A 21535-nucleotide genomic window follows, 5' to 3' on the forward strand; every position below is an offset into this window, starting at 1 on the left:
AGGGTCTGCATGGACTTTACCAGCCTAAACAAGGCCTGTCCTAAAGACAATTTTCCTCTACCCAAGATTAACCAGCTGGTGGATGCCACTTCAGGGCATGGAAGAATGAGCTTCCTGGATGCCTACAGGGGGTACCACCAGATAGCCATGTACCCCCCAGATGAAGAGAAGACTGCGTTTATCACCCCAAAAGGGCTGTATTGCTACAAAATGATGCCTTTTGGATTGAAAAACACAGGAGCAACTTACCAAAGATTGGTAACCAAGATGTTCAGACATCTGATCGGCCGAACGCTGGAAGTTTACATTGACGATATAGTCGTGAAGACCAAGGAACCTGAAGGTCATCTGGCCGACCTAAAAGCAGTATTTGAAATCCTTAAAACATATCGGCTCCGACTCAATGCATCGAAGTGTGCATTTGGAGTTGGATCTGGTAAATTCTTGGGATACCTGGTGACCAGAAGGGACATTGAAGCCAACCCAGATCAGATCAAGGCCATCCTAGAGTTGAAGAGCCCAACATCAGCAAAACAGGTACAAATACTGATTGGAAGGGTCGCAGCCCTGAATAGATTCATAAGCAGAAGCTTAGACAAGTGCAAACCTTTCTTCAATTTAGTAAAGAAAGCCACAGATTTTTTGTGGACCGAAGAATGCGAAGTCGCCCTGGCCGACTTGAAGAAGTATTTGACCACAGCTCCAAATCTTTCAAATCCAGAACCTCGGGAGGAGCTATTCCTGTACTTGGCAGTTTCAGAACATGCGGTAACTGCAGTGATAATCCGAGCAGAAAAAGGGGAACAAAGGGTTGTTTACTATGTAAGCAAAACCCTGGCTGATGTAGAAATCAGGTATTTACCCCTAGAGAAGTTGGCACTGGCACTAGTAATGGCTTCAAAGAAACTGAACCATTACTTTCAAGCCCACAAGATTGTGGTATTAACTGAACATTCATTGAAGTCCCTATTGCAGCAGGGAGACCTAACATGAAGAATAGCCAGATGGGCAGTGGCCTTGAGATAGTATGACTTGGAATACAGACCCAGAACAATCAAAGGCCAAGTTTTGGCCGACTTCGTGGGCGAGTTCACACCAGAATCGATCGTACATCAGGCTCCGTTGAGCCAAGGTGAACGATGTCCAAGCAAGCAAGGAGAAGCCCAGCCGAATGCAACAGAACAAAGGAAAAAGGAAAAACTCAGACCCTGCAGCATTTACATCGGCGACTCCTTTCGACTGTTTGTTGATAGGAGCTCAAACCGATAAAGAGCGGGGGCAGGAGTAGTACTGGTATCTCCAGATAGACAGATAGTGGAACAGTCCATTCGTTTGGGGTTCAAGGCCTCAAACAATGAAGCAGATATGAAGCATTGATTGCAGGACTGAAGTTGGCAGTAACAGCTGAAGCGAGTTTGCAGCCCGTGATGAAAGGATGCAAAAGAGGTCAACAGGTTGGTGGCCTTATTTCAGAATTGCCGACTACATCAGGTTAGCCGAGATTATAACATTCACGCTAATGCACTAGCCAACCTGGCTAGTGCAATACAACCTGGAAAAGCAAGGATGGTAATGGTCGACTACTTGTCGAGCCCAAGCATCGAACCACTAACCACAGAGCGTAAAGCAATGTGTGTGGACATGGGACCAAGCTGGATGGATACAATTGTAGCATTCTTAAAGGAAGGGAAGCTACCAGATGACCACAAAGAGGCACACAAGATCAGATTATGTCGACAAGATTCAGTCTGATAGGGGAAGGACATCTCTACAGAAGATCCTTCACTGGACCCCTTTTGAGGTGTGTACATCCTTCACAAGTTGAAGATTTTTTATATGAAATACATGAAGGAATTTGTAGAAGCCACGCTGGGGGCAGATCACTAGCTCATAGGGCCATCACCCAGGGATATTGGTGGTCCTACATGCAGAAGGATGCAGAGGCCTATGTCAAGAAGTGTAAAAAGTACCAAAGGTTTGCGCGACTGATACACCAACCAGCAGCAGACCTGAACCCAGTATCTAGTCCTTGGCCGTTTGCCCAATGGGGCATGGATCTCATTGGGCAACTGCCCCAAGCAACTGGACAAAGGAAGTACATGCTGGTAGCAACAGATTACTTCACCAAGTGGATAGAAACTGAGCCCCTAGCCAAGATCCGAGATGTGGACGTGAAGAACTTCATATGGAGGAACATCATCACTAGATTTGGGATTCCAAGAGCAATAGTTGCCGACAATGAAACACAATTTGACAGTAAGCTAATCAAGAGTTTCTGTGCAAAATTCAAGATCAAAAATTATTTTTCAACCCCAAGCTTTCCTCAAAGCAATGGACAAGCAGAAGCATCCAACAAAGTTATCCAGGATGGGATAAAAAAGAAGCTGCAAGTAGCGAAAGGAAAGTAGGTGGATGAACTGCCAAGTGTACTTTGGGTATATCGGACTACGCCGAGAAGATCAACTGGGGAATCCCCATTTGCCATGGCTTATGGCACAGAACCTGTCATTCCGCTGGAGGTCGGCATCCCAGGGATCAGAACCTAGGGAGTATAAAACAGAACTAACAATGTACTTTTAGCTCGATATCTGGATCTGCTAAAAGAAAGAAGGGAGAAAGCTACAGTTCAGCTCGCAGCATACCAGCAGCAGCTTGCCAGGGCTTATAATAAGAAGGTCAACCCAAGGGAATTTCAAGTCGGCGACCTGGTCTTAAGAAAATTCGTCGGCAACAAAAAGGATCCCAGAGAGGGTAAGCTTGGCCCAAATTGGAAGGAACCCTACAGAATCACTTCGGTATTGGGAAATAGGGCATATCGGCTTGAAGATAATGAGGGCAAAGAGTTGCCAAGACCCTGGAACACTTGTAATCTGAAATTTTTCTATCATTAGACTTTCCTTGTTTTTTGCCGAAGTAATGAATAAAATTTTAGCAGAATTCTTCTACATTTATGACTGATAAGATACTTGCCGATGTTTCTAGAATACATGCGTAATGAGAATCCAAGTGGAACCTAAGTTCACATTAGGGGGCAGAGAGTTGGAAAATGATTCTAACACTTGTTGAAATTTTGTGAAAAATTTACAAGTTGAAGTTAGCCGAGATAATGTTTAACGCTTGTTGAAATTTGTGAAAAATTTACAAGTTGAAGTTAAACTATGGATACGTCTAACACTTGTTGAAATTTTTGAAAAATTTACAAGTTGAAGTTAGCCGAGATAATGTTTAACACTTGTTGAAATTTGTGAAAAATTTACAAGTTGAAGTTAAACTATGGATACGTCTAACACCTGTTGAAATTTGTGAAAAATTTACAAGTTGAAGTTAGCCGAAATAATGTTTAACACTTGTTGAAATTTGTGAAAAATTTACAAGTTGAAGTTAGCCGAGATAATGTTTAACGCTTGTTAAAATTTGTGAAAAATTTACAAGTTGAAGTTAAACTATGGATATGTCTAACACTTGTTGAAATTTGTGAAAAATTTACAAGTTGAAGTTAGCCGAGATAATATTTAACACTTGTTGAAATTTGTGAAAAAATTACAAGTTGAAGTTAGCCGAAATTATGTTTAACACTTGTTGAAATTTGTAAAAAATTTATAAGTTGAAATTAAATTACGGTTATGTGTAACACTTGTTGAAACTTGAGAAAAGTTTACAAGATTGTACCAAGAAAGGTACTTATGTACTTACCGAGGTACACCATTGGCTTGTATAACCGAGGTATGTCACCCCGAGAAGGTGGCACAAGACTAAAGTACATATTGAAGAAATTCAAAATATTCTAAGTATGGAATCATACAAAGAACAGTAAAGAGAAGAATACAAGCATGCAGGAAAAAAAGTTGTATTAACAAACAAAAGGAGGCACATCGGCCACATGAAGAGCTTACATTGTTTCAAAAAAGAAGAAAAAACAAAGTGCAAAGCACAAAACGAAGAAAAAAGACATCAAAATTAAGACTCCTCAGCAACAGCAGATGATTGGGTTTGGATTTTGGAGGACTGCTAAGAAGACATCTCGGCAGCCTTCTCAGCCGCAAGCTCGGCGTCAATTTCTTGAAGGGTTAGATTGAGGCTCTTGTCAGCAAGAGGCACGTCCGATGACACCTTCTCAGGAGTGGCATCCTTGGGGACTTCCTCACCCTCCTCATCTTGAGTCAAGTCCAGGACTTGCTCATTCAGAGAAGAGGACTTGGTCCCAGCAGCCTCCTTTGATTTCCTCACCAAGGTCTCCTCCTCATACTCAGATTCGTCGTCGGATTGACTTGGAGTTAGAGGGAATGGAAGAGGAATAACGTCAGTGTTCCTAAGGGGCGAGTCCTCGGGGACTTCAAGCTTTTTTAGAAGAGATATCCAACCAAGGGTGAAACCCTTGTTGCATGCATGCTTCACTTGCTTTTCATAGTCTGCCGTGACATCGGCCACCCCCTCATTATATCCCTTCTCGTCGGCGGCCTTGACTTCGGTGTCTTTTGTGGCCAGGGCGTCCTGAAGTTCTTTCTGGGCCTGGGACATTTTTTCCTCGGCCTCTCTTTTCTGGGCCTCAAGAACCTTCCTGATGGCCTCGGCGGATTCCGCCTTTTCTTCGGCGTCATTTTGAGCTTTGATAGCAGCCTCGGCTTGATCCTCCAAGGTCTTCATCTTTGATTGCAAGTTTTTATTAGTCTTTTGTAGACTGGAGACCTCCCTCTTCTTGTCGGCCAGCTCCTTCCGGTTCTCAAAAGATTGTACTGAGAAGGAATAGGCATGCTAGATTGCCTAAGAACGAATAAAACAGAGCAGAAGTTATTACAAAATTTTCTAAAGTATAAAAGAGAGAAAGAAAGAAAAATTGCCAAATAAAGACACTTACTTGAACAGAGCGCTAGAGCATCAGAGCATAGTTTTCATATTCACTCAACTCAGCGTTTCGGTCGAGATCGCCGGGAAGAAGAAGAGCGGTACTAAGGGCAACGCTGACATTAATGTCATCAGCGCTATCGCTGGCTCTAACTGGCTGATTCTCCAGTGTGATTTGGGGGGCCCAGGGGGAATCGTGCTTTTGAGACCCCGAGGTAGTTGTAGTGGATGACCTCAGCCTCTTTGATCGGGTAGACTCAGATGGTTGGGCCTCGACAAGCCTCTTCTCAACGGCAGAATGGGACTTATCCCTCTCAGCCAATTTGGAGATTGGCAAGGTGTCCTCAGTATCAATCTGAGTCACCGTTGCCTTTGGCTGAGCCTTCTTAATCCTTTTTGTCTTCGGCTTTGGCTGGGTTAGTGCTGATTGGGCATCAACTGAATCAGGAATATTGGCCAAAGATCCTTAGTGACTGCTTTTTGGCGGCCCATTTCAGCAGTAAAAACTGTTCAGCATTGTCGACGGCATTGGGATATCGGGATCAGATTTGGAGCCGAGGTAGATGGCTGCTCAGTTGGATCAGAGGTCGATCCTTGATCTGGCCGAGATGAGGAGGCAGCTTGAGGAGTTGTGGCGAAAGGAGGAGACAGACTCTTCTTCTTCTTCTTTGGAACGTCGGGAAGAACCGACTTATAGGTCGGGATAAAGTTGAGTAGCAGGGGAGCTTTGCGCTTGTGGACTGGAAGGTCCAGTAACTTCTTCAAACCTTTGCTGGGGAAAAAAGACTTTTGAAAGCCTTTTTTTGGTTTTGGAAGAGCTGCAAGAAAAAACAGACATTAGAATAAACAAAGTATTGAAGACTTTAAAAACAAGTAAGTATGAGCACAGGGCTCTTACCATTACCCTCTACAAAAACTATTCGATGAAGAGGGTAGAGGTGGAGGTCCTCGTCTGGAGCGAACTCCCAGTTTCCCAAGGTGATAAAGTAATCATCCCCAGCTCCCTTGTTGGAGTTTGGGAGGTCGGCAATAATTTTGTACTCTGTGGACCTCAGTTTGAGGTAGTAAACATAGCCTGTATCTTTTTGAGGCCACACATGGTATAGCAATATTGGATGTCGGCTAAGGTAACCCTAACATTTTCTTGTTTGGCTAAGGCAATTATACCATTTATGACTCGGTAGAAATTGATGGCAAGCTGCATTGGATTCAACTTATAATAATAGATTATCTCACAAAAAAAGATATCGAGTGGGAGTCGAAGTCCGCACTCGATGAAAACTACAACTGGAAGGGGCATAGAATCAGCTGTGGGCATAACAGAGTCATCCTCCCCAGCCAACCTTAGATTTACGTCGGCAGAGATAAAAAACTCTCGCCTAAAGTATTCTACCTTGGTCGGGGTGTCTACCCTATGCCTCCACATACCGATAATATCGGCTTAAGTGAAAGGTGTGAAACTTCGGAAGGGAATTGTGAGGCCCTTGAAAAATGTATTCTCTTTAAAAACCCTAATGTTGAATTATTTTCTTAAAGCCCCTCGGTTACTTGAATTAATTCGAATCTTGTCGGTTAGCACTACTATTTTATTTTTATCGAACCAGGAATTACCCTAGCCGGATTAGGTTCCCTAACCTAATTTAATTCTACCTAAGTTACATGTATTTAACTCCAAGCCCTCACTTTTCTTTAAAATTCAAAACTTACCCAAAACTAGTACTTGTACCTTGTACCTTGAAGTACCATCAATCTTGTAAGATATGTATATACACCTTGAAGAGTGTGCCCTAGGACCAAAACTAATAAAATAATAACTCCATCACACTCCCCAAGGCTAGCCACCCTAGGAAGAAGAGAGGAGCCAAATTTCAAGATTTTTTATCATGATATTCTAGGAAAACCAAAACTTAGTACCCTAGGCCTAGGATAATGTTCCCTATACTAGTTACATTTCAACTAAAGATCAACTAAATAGTGCCTAATCCTATGATTTAGCACCTTAGTTACTCCTATCCCATTAGACTCCAAGCAAAATCCTAACATTTCCATCTATTTCCAACTAATGGGTTTTTAGGACATTTTACATCAAAATTTTCCTATATATACCAACCTCCCCTAGCTTGGCAAAGCACAAACACCACACCCACACACACACATTCGGCTAGAGAGAGGGAGGAGAGCAAGAGAGAGAAGTCTAGAAGAAGAAGAGGAAGAAAGAAAAGAGCTTTCTTGTGCAAAGCTTAGTAGGTAAGCCACAACACAACCTTCTCGTTCATTTTCCTTTTTTCAATACATGTTTCTAAGGGTTCTAAACAATGTTTTCAGATCTGTTATTAATGAGTTCTTATGTTAAAGATGCTAAGGGTTGAGTATTGATTCCATCTATCTTGTATTTTCTCCATTTTGGCACAAAACCATCTTTTTCTATACCAATCTCTCAACTTTCCAAGGGCACTCTTTCAAGCAAATTTTCTGAGTTAAATATATGTTGGTTAGCATGTTTTATTCACAAAAGAAATGAAAATTTTCCCTTGGTGGAACCCTTTCCTCATAAAACTTATTGTTTTGGGCATAGTACATTGGAATCTGTTTTTGCAGTCCACTTCCAGAAATTCTAGAAAAATGTATAAAATTATTCTGGACCTCTATTTTATGTCAAAACCTTCATTAAGGTGTTAGATTTCAACGAAAATTGGTTTCATCAAAAAACATTAAGCGGTTTGCAAGAAAATCAAATTTTCGTAACGGTCAGCGGATCTGGACGGAATCTGGATAGCGCTAAAATATTTTCTGAATAACTTAGAATCTGGAAAAGCAATCCCGTTTCTGAAAAATGTTCTAGGAACTAGATCAAATTCCCTACGAACCATAGGAAGACCAAGTCCGGTGAAGGATCTAAAATAGGCCTTTCATTTTAATCTTTATGCGATACTAAATCTGGAAATTTTGTTATGTATGGATGTTTTATACTCTTGAGTTCATGAGATTGCTTATTAGCTTATGATCATATCTTGGCATCATGTTATATGTATTGTGATTATGTTATTTACCTTTCTCATCTTAAGAATGCATGCTTATATGGATATTATTGTCTTATAAGTTGAACTAACCTTGTTTTAAAACATTTAATTCAACGGGAAACCTAATAGGGAGGGTATTGGGTTTTCGAAGTAATGAAAGGAAGAGAATATGTGATATTTGGATTGTTGGGATACGTTCCCTATTTGAAAGTTAAAGTCTTGCGCAAGTGGTTTTGAAAACCCTTGAACGGAGCGGTTGTATTTGGACCCTAGGTGGTTTAGTGTGAGGAGGGATTTGGGCAAGGCCCTATTTTACCGTCTCTTTTGAGGCCCTGCGGTTGGCGCTACGCGGTATATAACCGTTGGTAGGCATCCGAGGTTAGTTCTGCAACAAAGCAGCAAAAGAGGGGGCATACCGAATAATCCGCGTCCGATTCTTGTGGTTGGGAGGACGAAATCTCTTTGGGGGATTTCTAGTTTACTAACATCTAGCTTGTAACCCTTTATCTATTTAGTTTAATATCATGCTTTATTACTTGAGGTTATATTTGTGATTGTGTATTGGGCTGGGAAAAAGGAACGGGGTGTGTGTGTGTTTACTAGGCATTCAAAGCTCACGGCGTATCATGGTAGGTGCCAAAGAGGAGCTTATAGCTGGAGACGACGAGCCTGAAACCTTCGAAGACTTTTGGCTACCTTAGGAAAGTTATAAATTTCTTTTGACATTTTGTAAGGCTCATATGAAGATTTAAATTTTCTTTTTGGGATGTAATGTAATAGAACAAGCTTTTGAAATTAAGAATATTCGTGGTTGTTATGTACTTATATTCTAACATTTATGTGTTTGAACCTTATCGATGCTTATGAGACCTTGTGTCAATACCTTTTAAGATCTGTCAAAAGGGTAGTGCGCTGCCTAAGAAAGCTGGACTTAGAAGGGAGGCTAATTTGACTTCTCCGGCGATCTAGGTTCTTACTTGGTTATTGACCATAGGACTCATTAGTGACTCTCCCTTGACTGCAACCAATAGTGTAGATTTGGGGTGTCACAGGAATGTTTTGTGATGATTTTGAATGACCTCGACTAAAATTGACGACTGAATACGTTTCAGTTTTTCCTAAAAATTTGTGGGTTCTACAAACAAATCCCAAATCTAGATCTATGGAAACAAAGATTAGAGACAAGAATTTGGCAAAAACACGACAAACAGAAAACAGGAACGTATTTCAGAATCAAGAACAGTAATGAAACTATCAAGAACATTGTGACAGAGTATGCACAGGGGCACGAAGCCAAGAACAGTGGCAAAAGTGCAGAAAAATTGTGAACAGTACATATATTCAAGACATGGGCAAGAGCAAAGTCGTGAAATAAACACGTTCAGATATATGATTCGCAAATCGAATGTTTGAACAAAGCAGTAATGGCAACGAGTAATGGAGAGCATCAAAAACTGAAATTAGGAGAAACAGTAAACTCACCAAAGAAAAGAAGCCGATGTTGAGTTTGCCGAAGTCAGACGAACTGCAACTGCGGAAAAGACTAGCAAGAACCTCGCCGGAGGAGGTGGACAGAGCAAGTTGCAGAACTTTGGAAGCTTGAACAATGGAGGATTTGGAAGAAAAAGCTAGAGAGAGAGAAAGCCTTAGAAACGATGGATAAAAGTGAAAAGATGGAAGAGGGGGAAAAAAGTTTTGTTAAAACTTGAAACGGCGGCAAAACAAAATTAATGAGCCTAGAACAACGGATTCGTCAGACGGCACACGCAGGCGCGAGACAGCTTACAGGCGCGTCACAAGCACGATCCAATAAGGGGAAGGTATGTGGCTAAAACGATTGAGTTATTGTGTATGACAGCTCATACGCGAAAAAGAGCTCTTAGAGTCCTTGTTCTTTAAAGAGAAATGTCGGCCTTGGCGATGATCTCGGCTAAGATACTTTAAGCCGACGTACTGGTAGGAAGTACCAATATAGGTTCCATCACCTCAGAATACCAAGGTAATAGAACCTAAGGGGCAGTTGTGGGGATACATTTTCAGAGTACCAGCAAGTGGCCAAGGTGATGCAGACGTGTCAGCCGAGGTGCCACGTGTCCAGATCATGACACCGAGGTGATCTCCTATAGGCCGAGGTTATCTCCGAAGATATCGGAATCCGAGATAAGCGGATAAGGCACAAAGAGTCCTAAAATGAGGAAAGACTTCAGCATGGATAAGGATAATACTCTTAGGGAGTTTATCTTTATCTCTTGGAGAGTCCAGGATAAGCACTAAGCAGAAGTCCATTAAAACTAGGCTTCTATGGGGACTAGGATTGAGTTAACTATAAAAAAAAGGCACCCCCGATGGGTCTAACGTACGCAGTTTACATTCTAAACAGTGAGATTAACACTATTGATTATCATTAAGAGATGTACTGACTTGACCGTCGGAGTACCTCCAGGTGGACGAGCCACCGCCGGAATCTTCTCTTTCTATTGCACGTCAGCCAGGTATCATCTATTCTGCTAGTACTTTCCAACTGAATACTAAGTTGGCAGTGTGGACGAAAATTCACTCACACACTAATCATCAACATTAAGTTCACGTTTGTTTAGCCGCATAGGATGGAGGGAATTAAGAGTACTATGAGATTGAGTGATGAGATTATTAGTGTGATAGTATTAAATTGGAGGTGTAAGATAAAGAGTATTTGTTTGTATACCATTGGATTAGCAATACTATAGATAATATTAATATATAAATTAATATTTTTTATTTTTTAAATATTATAATTTTTTTTTTTGTTCTAAAAAATATAAATTTTACTTAAAAATCATTTAAAAATTCAATCTTCACTCAATTTCTTATCTCAACCCTTCATGGGATTGGTAATTCTACCAATTGAGGGAATTACTAGTCTAAAAAAATAGTTAATTTCTTCACTCATGTCCCTAATTAAACAATTTATTAATCTAATCCCACTTCTTAAAAAAGTCAAACAAACATGGCCCAAGTCCTTTGGGACATCCGATAACCCATGTCATGTTTAGCTGTCGGTCCCATCTGGTACATCATATTCCCACTTTTAAATTTGTTACTTCTTTTTTTTTTAAATAACTCGATATCTGGACCTAATAGAATGATTAACCAAACAAAATTGAGATAAAATTTTGTATAGATTAGCTCCAAAAAAGGATTCAGTGTAGATTTCAATTTTTTAAATTTAATTTTTTTTAAAATTAAGTTTTTTATTTCTTGTGTTTTTTTTTTTGTTTTAGTGAATATTTTTAAAATTTTAAACAATTTTTTTACTTTTTAAATGCACCTTACTTAGATATATCTAAAAAATAAAATATTTATAAAAAAAATTAAAAATTAATAAATACGCAAGAATACGAAACTAAATTCTTGTATTTTTTGTATTTTTAGTATTTAATGAATTTTTTTTAAAAAAAATTTCACAAATATTATACTTTTTGAATGTATTTATATTAAGTGTATCTAAAAGTTAAAAAAATATATACTTAAAATATTTTTAAAAATCAGTGAAAATACAAAAAATACAAAAAATAAAAAATTTCAATTTTTTTAAAAAATAAATCATAAATATAAGAATCAAACAAGTTGATTTATACTTTAGAAATTTCAAACCAAAAACTCCAAAAAGAGCACATCCCCCGACCTAGTACCACCAAGCCAACCCGGTTTTGTTACTTCTCTTTTAACGCAAGATGATGACATATCATAAAAAGTAAAATAAATCAATCAGTAATTATAGAGACCCCACAATCTCTAAAATGATCTTAACTATTTATGTCACTATCAGACACAACTCTTAAAAAAAATTCAAACACATCAATGGTCAATAAATCTATGAGAGTCATGAGGATCTTCCGTTATGGGGTCCCAAACATTTTCCATAAATCAATTAATAACAATAGTGGAGAGTTGTTGGTTTTGACAACTATTTTTTATAATTTAAAAAAAAATTAATTTCAATTTTTTCTACAATAGACCGACCTGAAAAGTAACATAAATAAATAAATTTGAAAAAAGTTCACTTTTTTATAAATAAAAAAAAAAGACAAGTTACAGATAAATCCTAAAATGTGAAAAAGTGGTTCAATCAATCCTTAAATATATTTGGTACTCCGTTTGGTCTTGTTGGCTGAGTTGTATCGAAAATGCCCTTGCTTTTCATAGTGGGTGTGAGGACGATTGGATTGACTTTGAGAGTGGCGGGTGTTTGGGTGTCACATTGGAAAAATGCTCTATAGTAGTTTTTGGTGTGTTGTAATTGTGAGACGGTGTGACGTCACACCGATTGTAACCCAACCCGACTGAGTTGGCCCGCGTGTTATGATATAGAAATCCCCAAATCAAGTAACAGTGTTGCTTAATCCCTAGATTTTTGGTGTTGCCGTTTTCATGTCACTGCAATTGGGTGTTTGTGGTAAATATTGATTAGGGTTCCAGAAAATACAGTAGGGTTTCGTGTGGTGTGGTGTGGTGTGAGTTAGTCGTCATTTTTATGTTGTGTGTTGGTGTCACTGTGTAGGGTTTGTGATTTTGTGGTTGGTGTGTTTACGCTGTGTTGGTGGGGAAGTCGACATGCGGACGAACTGTAACAGTGGCAATGGCTCACAAACGTTATGTTATTTTGTTTCGCAAGTAATTCGATAGGGGGTTTGATTGCAGATGTGGTGTGTGCCATTTGTGTGTGTGCTTGTACTGTGTAAATGTCTAATATTTATAGTTCACTATTAATGGATTGTGTTTTTGGTTTTGTATGTTGTCGCGATGGGTGTGTGGATGTTTGTGTGTGTCAGTATGTGTCCATTGATGGGGGTCAATTGGTGGGGTTTCTTTGTGGGAAGTGGTACAGCTGATGGATATGAATATGGTGACCAAATCTTACACAATATTCTCCCCCCTCACACACAATCACATACCACAGTTGATGGATATGAGGATATGGACGTGGTCCCTAATTTTGTTTGACCCAGTAAAGGAAAGTGTACAAATGACCATAACATCAAAATATAAATCAAAACAGGACCTAATAGTGATAATGTTATCACCTATGGGATCTACCAATATATGTGTAAATCGGTAGGCCTAAATGGGGTTGCTGATGCTGATATGGGATTTTTGGATAATTTTCCCCAAAAAAAATCAACTTATTTATTTATTTCTAGTGAAATTTTATTTATTTTTTTACATTCTTGTGAACTAGATGGACTGAAAAATAAATTTAAAAACTTGATACAATTATATATATATATATATATATTTTAAATCAATAAAGAAAAAAAAACTTACTTTTTTAAGTGTTGCCAATGGAGAGAAACACATCCATCAAGAAAACAAAAAGGCAGATTGTAAACATGGACCCAGAAGCAAGCAGACTTTAGTTAAAATTCCAGTACCAAACCTTCTTAGGCCTCATTGGTTTTATATACACATTGCATAACCAAAATAAAAACTAAAAATCAAAAAATAAAGGTGCCCACTCTATTAACATTAATCTAGTGGATTACACAACAGAAACTTTTATTACTCATATAAGAGACTAATTAATGCTTAAAAATTCCCTATTATTTTTACAAGCGATGTGTAAGTACCAATAATTGCAATCACACTGCCAAATAAACACAATTAGCCCTGTAATCATCACTTCAAATCCAAGACCGATAAGTGCCTGAGATCTTCAAGTAACACAAGCAGGGAATTAAAATCGAAGTTGTGATGCTAAGAAATGCTCCAACAAGTGACATTAGGTAACCAAAAAATGGGACGGCTATGGCTACGATGACTGTGCTGATCACTAAGATGGTTCTGATCAACAAGCTAGTCGGTTTTTTACTGTAGTATGATCGCAACCTATTTTTGATAGCATTCACTACTGGTGTTATCATTGTTGGAAAATTTGATTTTTATAGGCCTATTTTGAGCCAACTATAAGTCCAAAATTGAGTGGGGTCCACACGTCTTTTGATGTGGATCCAAAGAAGTGGCATGTTCCTTGCCGCATGGCAAGTCACACGGTGAAGACAGTTCGTCAAAACCATTTATGAGTGAATAGGAACTTGACGTCGTTTTCGGGTTCATGGAATGGACATTTAAAAAAGCAAAATGTGGGTTTCCTTGAAATAGTTATCCCACATTGGAAACTTAAGAGAACTTGTGTTTGTATATAAGTTCTAGGTAGCAACACTTGGGTTGGGCTCCAAGGGCATCCCAAGTTTGTAAAATGGAGGAGTTATGGACAAATGGAACCTTAGCCCAAACCACCGCAAGCGCACTCGAGCTGTGCCGGGTGTGGGTGTGGGTCGAGTCTTTTCTACTATTAATTTTTTGGACAAAATTTATTTTGAATTTTTTCCATAAATTCTTAATGAACTTAATTCAAATTTTGTGCCGAATTTGAATTTAATTTTTCTGTCCAATATTACCTCTTCTAGTCCAATTATTCCAAACAAGTTAAACAGTCCAAACAATTTTCAGAACTATTGGAACTCGAACAGATTTAAAACATCCAGGCAGATTCAAATCTGTCCAGCAGTTACCAACAAATATGTTCAGTAGTTATCTCTTTCAAAACTGTCCAGACAGTTTCAGCAGTTTCTAGACAGATTCAATTATCTGTTCTGAATTGAAGCAACACCTGTTCATTCAAAAAGCCACATGTTCAGTTTGTTTTTCATACCTGTTCGGGACTGGTTGTTTGCCTATAAATAGAGGCCATTTCCAGCAGTCTTTCAAATCTGAAAATTTTCTTTCCTTCTACTTTTGCTCCCTTGCATAATATATTCATCATATTATTTTAGGAAAAAAATAAAGAGAGTATAGAACATAAGGTTTTTGTTCGCCGTACAAATTGTTTAGAGTGCTACTGCAATTTGTGAAAATCATTGTATCTTGAGAGATAGACACCACTTAACAGTAAGCACCATAGCGGGGCGAATCTGTCTTAAGGACAAAGTGTCACACACTCGACTTGATCTTTTTATTATTCATTCGGTTCGGTAAAATAAATTCGGTACGTTATTTATTTTATCTGTTTGATTTAGTTTCAATTTATTTATTGTACACAGAAGATTGTTCTAACAATCTTAAGACAGATTTGAATTTTTCTGTTTACATATTTTTCATTTTTTTCCTTTTCTCTTTCTTCTTTTTACAGAAATTATTTTCTGTGATTTTACAAAATAATATTCTGGTTAGAAAACAAATAGTAGTAATATACTGTTTGACAGATAGTAGTAATATACTGTCTTTTTTCTTTGACAACTAGTAGTAATATACTGGTGTCATTAACAATTCAGAATATTTATTTGTAAAATTTTGTCAGAAATTAATTTTGGTTTTCAGAAATTATTTCTGAGTATTTGTTAATTAAAGTTTTGTTTAAGTATTTTAATTATTGAAGTGTTATAGAAATTTAATTTTCTGTGTGGAATTAATTTGATTAAATAAAATTTTGTTTTATTTTCAAATTAATTGAAAATAAAAGTTACAATTCTTGTTTCTTTTATTTCACAGAATTTAAAATTCTGTGGTTTTGGTTTAAATTTTTTGTGTAGTATAAAATTATAATTATAATTTTGTTTTATAATTTAGAATTCATGGCTGCTGAAACTAGTCAAACTAATGCTCAAACAAGTACGAATATGGTGACTGCAATTTCGCCAACCCCTCCTCCTGTTATGACTATGCCAGTCAATCATGGTGAAAAGCCAGAGAAATTCTCAGGAATTGATTTTAAAAGATGGCAGCAGAAAATGCTGTTCTATTTTACTACTCTCAACCTGGCTCGTTTTCTCCGTGAGGATGCTCCTATTTTGAAAGATGATGAAACTGACTGGCAAGTGGTTGCTGCGGTCGATGCTGGAAACATGTTGATTTCCTTTATCGGAACTACATTTTGAACAGACATGACAACACATTATACAACGTCTACAGTCCTCTCAAAATAGCAAAGGAACTTTGGAAGTCTTTGGAGAAAAAGTACAAAACAGAAGATGCCGACTCAAAGAAATTTGTGATTGGCAAATTCCTGGATTTTGTGATGGCTGATTCTAAGACTGTGATCAGCCAAGTTCAAAATCTCCAACTCATTCTGCATGACATTCACGTAGAAGGTATGTCTCTTAGTGAATCCTTCCAAGTTGCAGTCTTAATTGAAAAATTACCACAAGGCTGGAAGAAATTCAAGAACTATCTCAAACACAAGCGCAAAGAAATGTCTTTAGGAGAATTGATTGTGCATTTGAGGATTGAGGAGAACAACCGCAATTCAGAGAAGCGAGCTGGTAAGCATCCAATGGAGTCAAAGGCAAATGTGGTGGAACATGTTTCAAAAGCAAAGAAACGAAAGTTTTATGGAGAAAGTTTTGCACAATGCTCTAGAGGGGGGAAATAAGAAGTACAAGTTTAATGGCAAGTGTTACATCTGTGACAAAGAGGGATATCAGACCAAAGATTGTCGTAGCAAGCACCAAGGCAAAGGAAGAACAAGCAAGAAGCCTGCTCAAGCCCATATGACCGAAGTGGACAATATTTTCAATGGTGTAGATGACATAAATCTTTCTATAGTTATTTCCGAGGCAAACCTTGTCGGAAATCCTAAAGAATGGTGGGTGGACACTGGTGCTACTCGCCACATCTGTGCCGACAAAAAGATGTTCACATCTTATTCTATAAGGGATAACGGTGAACAACTTTTTATGGGTAACTCTTCAACTTCCAAAGTTGAAGGACAAGGAAAGATTGTTCTAAAGATGACATTTGGAAAGGAACTCACTCTCAACAATATACTGCATATACCGGACATTCGCAAGAACCTTGTTTCCGGATCTTTGTTGAGTAAAAATAGGTTTAGGCTAGTTTTTGAAAGTGACAAGTTTGTACTTACCAAAAATAGGATGTATGTAGGAAAAGGTTACATATCTGATGGCCTTTTCAAAATGAATGTAATGACTATTGTACCCTCTGTTATTAATAAAAATACACATTTTTTTTTACTTGCTTGAGCCTTCAAATTTATGGCGTGGTAGACTTGGACATATTAATTATGGATCTTTGCATAGATTAATTAATATGGAATGTTTACCTAAATTTGACATTGATTCAAATCATAAATGTGAAATTTGCATTGAGGCAAAATTATCTAAAACTCATTTCTATTCAATTGAAAAAAGTACGGAACCACTTAAATTAATTCATAGTGACATTTGTGATTTTAAATCAATTCAAACTAGAGATGGGAAAAAATATTTTATCACTTTTATAGATGACTATACTAGATATAATTATGTTTATTTAATTCGAACTAAGGAAGAAACTTTGGAAACTTTCATTCAATATAAGAATGAAGTTGAAAATCAACTTGGTAAGAAAATTAAGAAACTTAGAAGTGATAGAGGTGGTGAATATGAATCACCTTTTGGTGAATTTTGTAAAGAACATGGTATAATTCATCAAACCACCGCTCCTTACTCACATCAGCAAAATGGAATTACTAAAAGGAAAAATAAGACTTTAAAAGAAATGATGAATATCATGTTAATAAGTTCTGAATTACCTCAAAACTTGTGGGGGGGAAGCAATACTTTCTGCTAATTATATTCTTAATAAAGTATCCCGAAAGAAAGTGAATCAAATACTTTATAAAATGTGGCATGGGAGAGAACCATCCTACAAATACTTAAAAGTGTGAGGGTGTTTAGCTAAAATGGCTATTCCTAGTCCTAAAAAAACTAAGATAGGTCCTAAAACTGTTGATATGCATTTCATTGGTTATGCTAAGAATAGTAGTGCATATCGGTTTTTGATTCATAAATCAGAACATTCCGAAATGCATATAAATACTATTATTGAATCTCAAAATGCATCTTTCTTTGAACATGTGTTTCCGAATAAGATTGGACAAGAGACTAGTAATAAGAAAAGATCTTTTGATGCTATTACTAGTAATGATCAAGAACAAGATCAAGAGCAAGAGATAGATCAAGATGACAACGAAGAACCTAGGCGTAGTAAATGTGCTAGAACCTCAAAATCTTTTGGTCCAGATTTTCTAACTTTTTTGTTAAAAAATGAGCCTTTAACTTTCAAAGAAGCTATGTCCAGTCTTGAGGCTCCTTTTTGGAAAGAAGTTGTCAGTAGTGAAGTTGAATCCATCTTGCAAAATTACACTTGGGAATTAGTGGACTTACTACCAGGTTATAAACCTCTTGGGTACAAGTGGATTTTTAAAAGAAAAATGAAAGCGGATGGATCAATTGACAAATACAAGGCAAGACTTGTGGTCAAAGGGTATAGACAAAAAGAAGGTCTTGATTACTTTGACAGATACTCACCGGTTACTAGAATAACATCCATTAGAATGCTAATTGCTATTGCATCTTTGTCCAATCTAGAAATTCATCAAATGGATGTGAAAACCGCTTTCTTAAATGGTGAGTTAGATGAAGAAATTTACATGGAAAACCTGAAGGGTTTTCTGTTCCAGAAAAAGAAAGTGTGTAAATTGGTTAAATCATTATATGGTTTAAAATAAGCGCCAAAGCAATGGCATGAGAAATTTGACAAGGCACTGATGTCAAATGGATTTAAAATTAATGAGTGTGACAAATGTGTTTATATTAAAAACACAGACAAAGGTTATGTCATTGCGTGTCTTTATGTGGATGATATGCTCATCATAGGCAGTAATAATAACATGATTAAAACTACCAAGAAAATGTTGAATAAACATTTTGACATGAAGGACATGGGGTTTGCTGATGTAATTCTTGGTATGAAAATTATCAAAACATCAGAAGGTTATGCTTTGTCACAATCTCATTACATTGAGAAAATACTTGACAAATTTAGCAAAGATGATGATCATCTTGCTAAAACACCTGTGGATGTTAATTTGTTTCTTTCTAAGAATGTACAGGAAAGTATTTCTCAATTAGAGTATATTCAAATTATTGGAAGCTTAATGTACTTGATGAACTACACACGCCCAGATATAGCTTATGCAGTAAGTAAATTAAGTAGATATACGAGTAATCTAGGAGTAGAACATTGGAAAGCAATTATAAGGGTTCTAAGATATCTCCGATTTACTCGTAACATTGGGCTGAATTATACTAAATATCCAGTAGTACTTAAAGGATACTGTGATGCAAATTAGATATCGGATACTAGAGACTCAAAATCCACCAGTGGGTATGTCTTTACTCTTGGTGGTGTGGCTGTATCTTGGAAATCTTCCAAACAGACTTGCATAGCTAGGTCTACTATGGAATCAGAATTCATAGCTTTAGATAAAGCTAAAAAAGAAGCATAATGGTTTCGCCACTTCTTTGAAGATATTCCAATGTGGCCAAAACCAGTGCCTGCTATATGCATACATTGTGATAGTCAATCAGCAATAGCATAGAGTCATATGTATAACGGTAAGTCACGACACATTTATCGTCGGCATAATACCGTAAAACAACCACTCTCTAATGAAATTATTTCCATTGAATATGTAAAGTCTAAAGACAACATAGCGGATCCACTAACCAAAGGGTTAGGAATAGAGCTAGTTGAGAATTCATCGAGGAGAATGAGACTTAAGCCTATTAAATAAGAGTTACCACAATGGCAACCCAACCTAGTTAACTGGAGATTGCAAGATCTAGGTTCAAAGGGACAACCGAGTTGTGTATGACTCAGAATGATCACTGGGGAGTCAAACTCCTACCCATTTCTATGATGAAATAGTGATATCTATAGCGTTTTAGGTTAAGTAAAATTTTAACGATTCTTATATCTAGGTAAACCTAATTGAGTATGATAGGATACTCTTCATAAGAATCACCTATGTGAGTTTGAACTGGGCCGGTTCTATGAGATTTGTGAAGGGCTACAATTCTCTAGAGCACTCATGAAAGACCAGGTGTTCAGGGCCAAAATGAACACAATAATGAGAACTAAACTGTGTCTGGTGATATACAGTGTGAATTCTATTGTCTTGGTTTACGCAAAGGCTGAACAATTCAAGACATCATGTTAACAGTTAACTAGTAAATCCGATAATGTCTTACAAGGGAAGGCTCAAAGCCAAAAGCTACCTATCCTTTGCAGAATATTTTTAATTTTTGTACTCTTTGTAATTAGATCATGTTGTTACATTTTCTCTCCGTCAAATTTCATTCATGTGGGGGATTGTTGGAAATTTTGATTTTTATAGGCTTATTTTGGGCCAACTATGAGCCCAAAATTGAGTGGGGTCCACACTTCTTTTGAGGTGGGTCCAAAGAGGTGACGTGTTCTTTATCTCATGGCAAGTCACACGGTGAAGACAATTTGACAAAACCATTTATGAGTGAATTGGAACTTGACATCGTTTTTGGGTTCGTGGAATGGACATTTAAAGAAGTAAAATATGGGTTTCCTTGAAATGATTATTCCACATTGAAAACTTAAGAGAACTTATCTGTGTGTATAAGTTCTAGATGGCAACACTTGAGTTGGGCCCCAAGGGGCACCCCAAGTTTGTAGAAATGAGAAGTTATGGACAAATGAAACCTTAGTCCAAACCACCATACGTGCGCCCGAGCCGAGCTAAGCCAAGCCATACTAGGTGCGGGTGTGGGTCGGGTCGGGTCGGTACTTATATTAATTTTTTGGACAAAATTTATTTTGAATTTTTTCCAGAAATTCTTAATGAAATTAATTTAAATTTTGTGTTTAATTTGAATTTAATTTTTCTGTCCAATATTTCCTCTTTTATTCCAATTATTCCAAACAGATTAAACAGTCCAAACAATTTTCAAAATTGCTGGAACCCGAACAAATTTAAAACTGCCAAATAGATTCAAATCTATCCAGCAGTTACCAATAGATATGTTTAGCAATTATCTGTTTCAAAACTGTCCAGACAGTTTTAGCAGTTTCTGGACAGATTCAGTTATCTGTTCTAAATTGGAACAACACCTGTTCATTCAAAAAACCACCTGTGCAGTTTGTTTTTCATACCTGTTCGGGACTGGTTGTTTGCCTATAAATAGAGGCCATTTCCGGCGGTCTTTGATATCTAAAAATTTACTTTCCTTCTACTTTTGCTCTCTTACATAATATATTCATCATATTATTTTAGGAAAAAAATAAAGAGAGTATAAAACATAAGGTTTTGATTTGTTGTACAAATTATTTGGAGTGCTACTACAATTTGTGAAGATCATTGTATCTTGGGAGATAGACGCCACTCAATCGTAAGCACCGTAAAGGGGAGAATCTGTCTTAAGAACAGAGTATCACAAACTCGACTTTATCTTTTCATTAATTATTCGGTTCGGTAAAATAAATTTGGTACATTATTTATTTTATTTGTTTGATTTAGTTTCAATTTATTTATTGTACACAGAATATTCTTCCAATAATCATCAATGCATATTTCGCTATAGGATTGACTAGGGTAGTGTATATTACCACTTTTAAGCTAATTTTTTTGGTTGGAAGGCTTAAGGTTATTTCAGACTGTACCTTTGAACCAAACATCAAATATCCAATAAGCGCCATTGATGCATACGTAATTGTACATAAGAGAAAGCATAGGAACAAAACCTGCAATAAGAGCATGAAAAAGTGAAATTTAGTAATTTAAACAGCTAAAGCAATTTTTTTGATTTAATCATTTTTGCTTT

The 21535-nt window shown here is 37.2% G+C and overlaps 1 protein-coding gene across 5 annotated transcripts in view; it reads right to left on the minus strand.

Annotated features, from left to right (window-relative positions):
- The window catches only part of LOC114322221 (amino acid transporter AVT1I), a 52746-nt gene that overhangs the window by 18430 nt on the left and 12781 nt on the right, over window positions 1-21535 (minus strand). For 2 of the 5 annotated variants that reach the window (XM_082899429.1, XM_028269503.2), the window contains 2 exons: window positions 21375-21455; window positions 13233-13552 (listed from right to left, as the gene is read on the minus strand). In XM_082899429.1, the coding sequence (XP_082755555.1) occupies window positions 13523-13552; window positions 21375-21455 (111 nt within the window). In that variant the 3' untranslated portion in view covers window positions 13233-13522. Of the gene's footprint in view, window positions 1-13232; window positions 13553-14553; window positions 14644-20020; window positions 21456-21535 lie in introns of those variants that run through there. The other 3 variants (XM_082899417.1, XM_082899424.1, XM_082899410.1) reach the window with 3 other exon arrangements.

This window comes from Camellia sinensis, chromosome 1, assembly GCF_055761805.1.
Source record: "Camellia sinensis isolate YWXY chromosome 1, ASM5576180v1, whole genome shotgun sequence".
NCBI classification, from domain to species: Eukaryota; Viridiplantae; Streptophyta; class Magnoliopsida; order Ericales; family Theaceae; genus Camellia; species Camellia sinensis.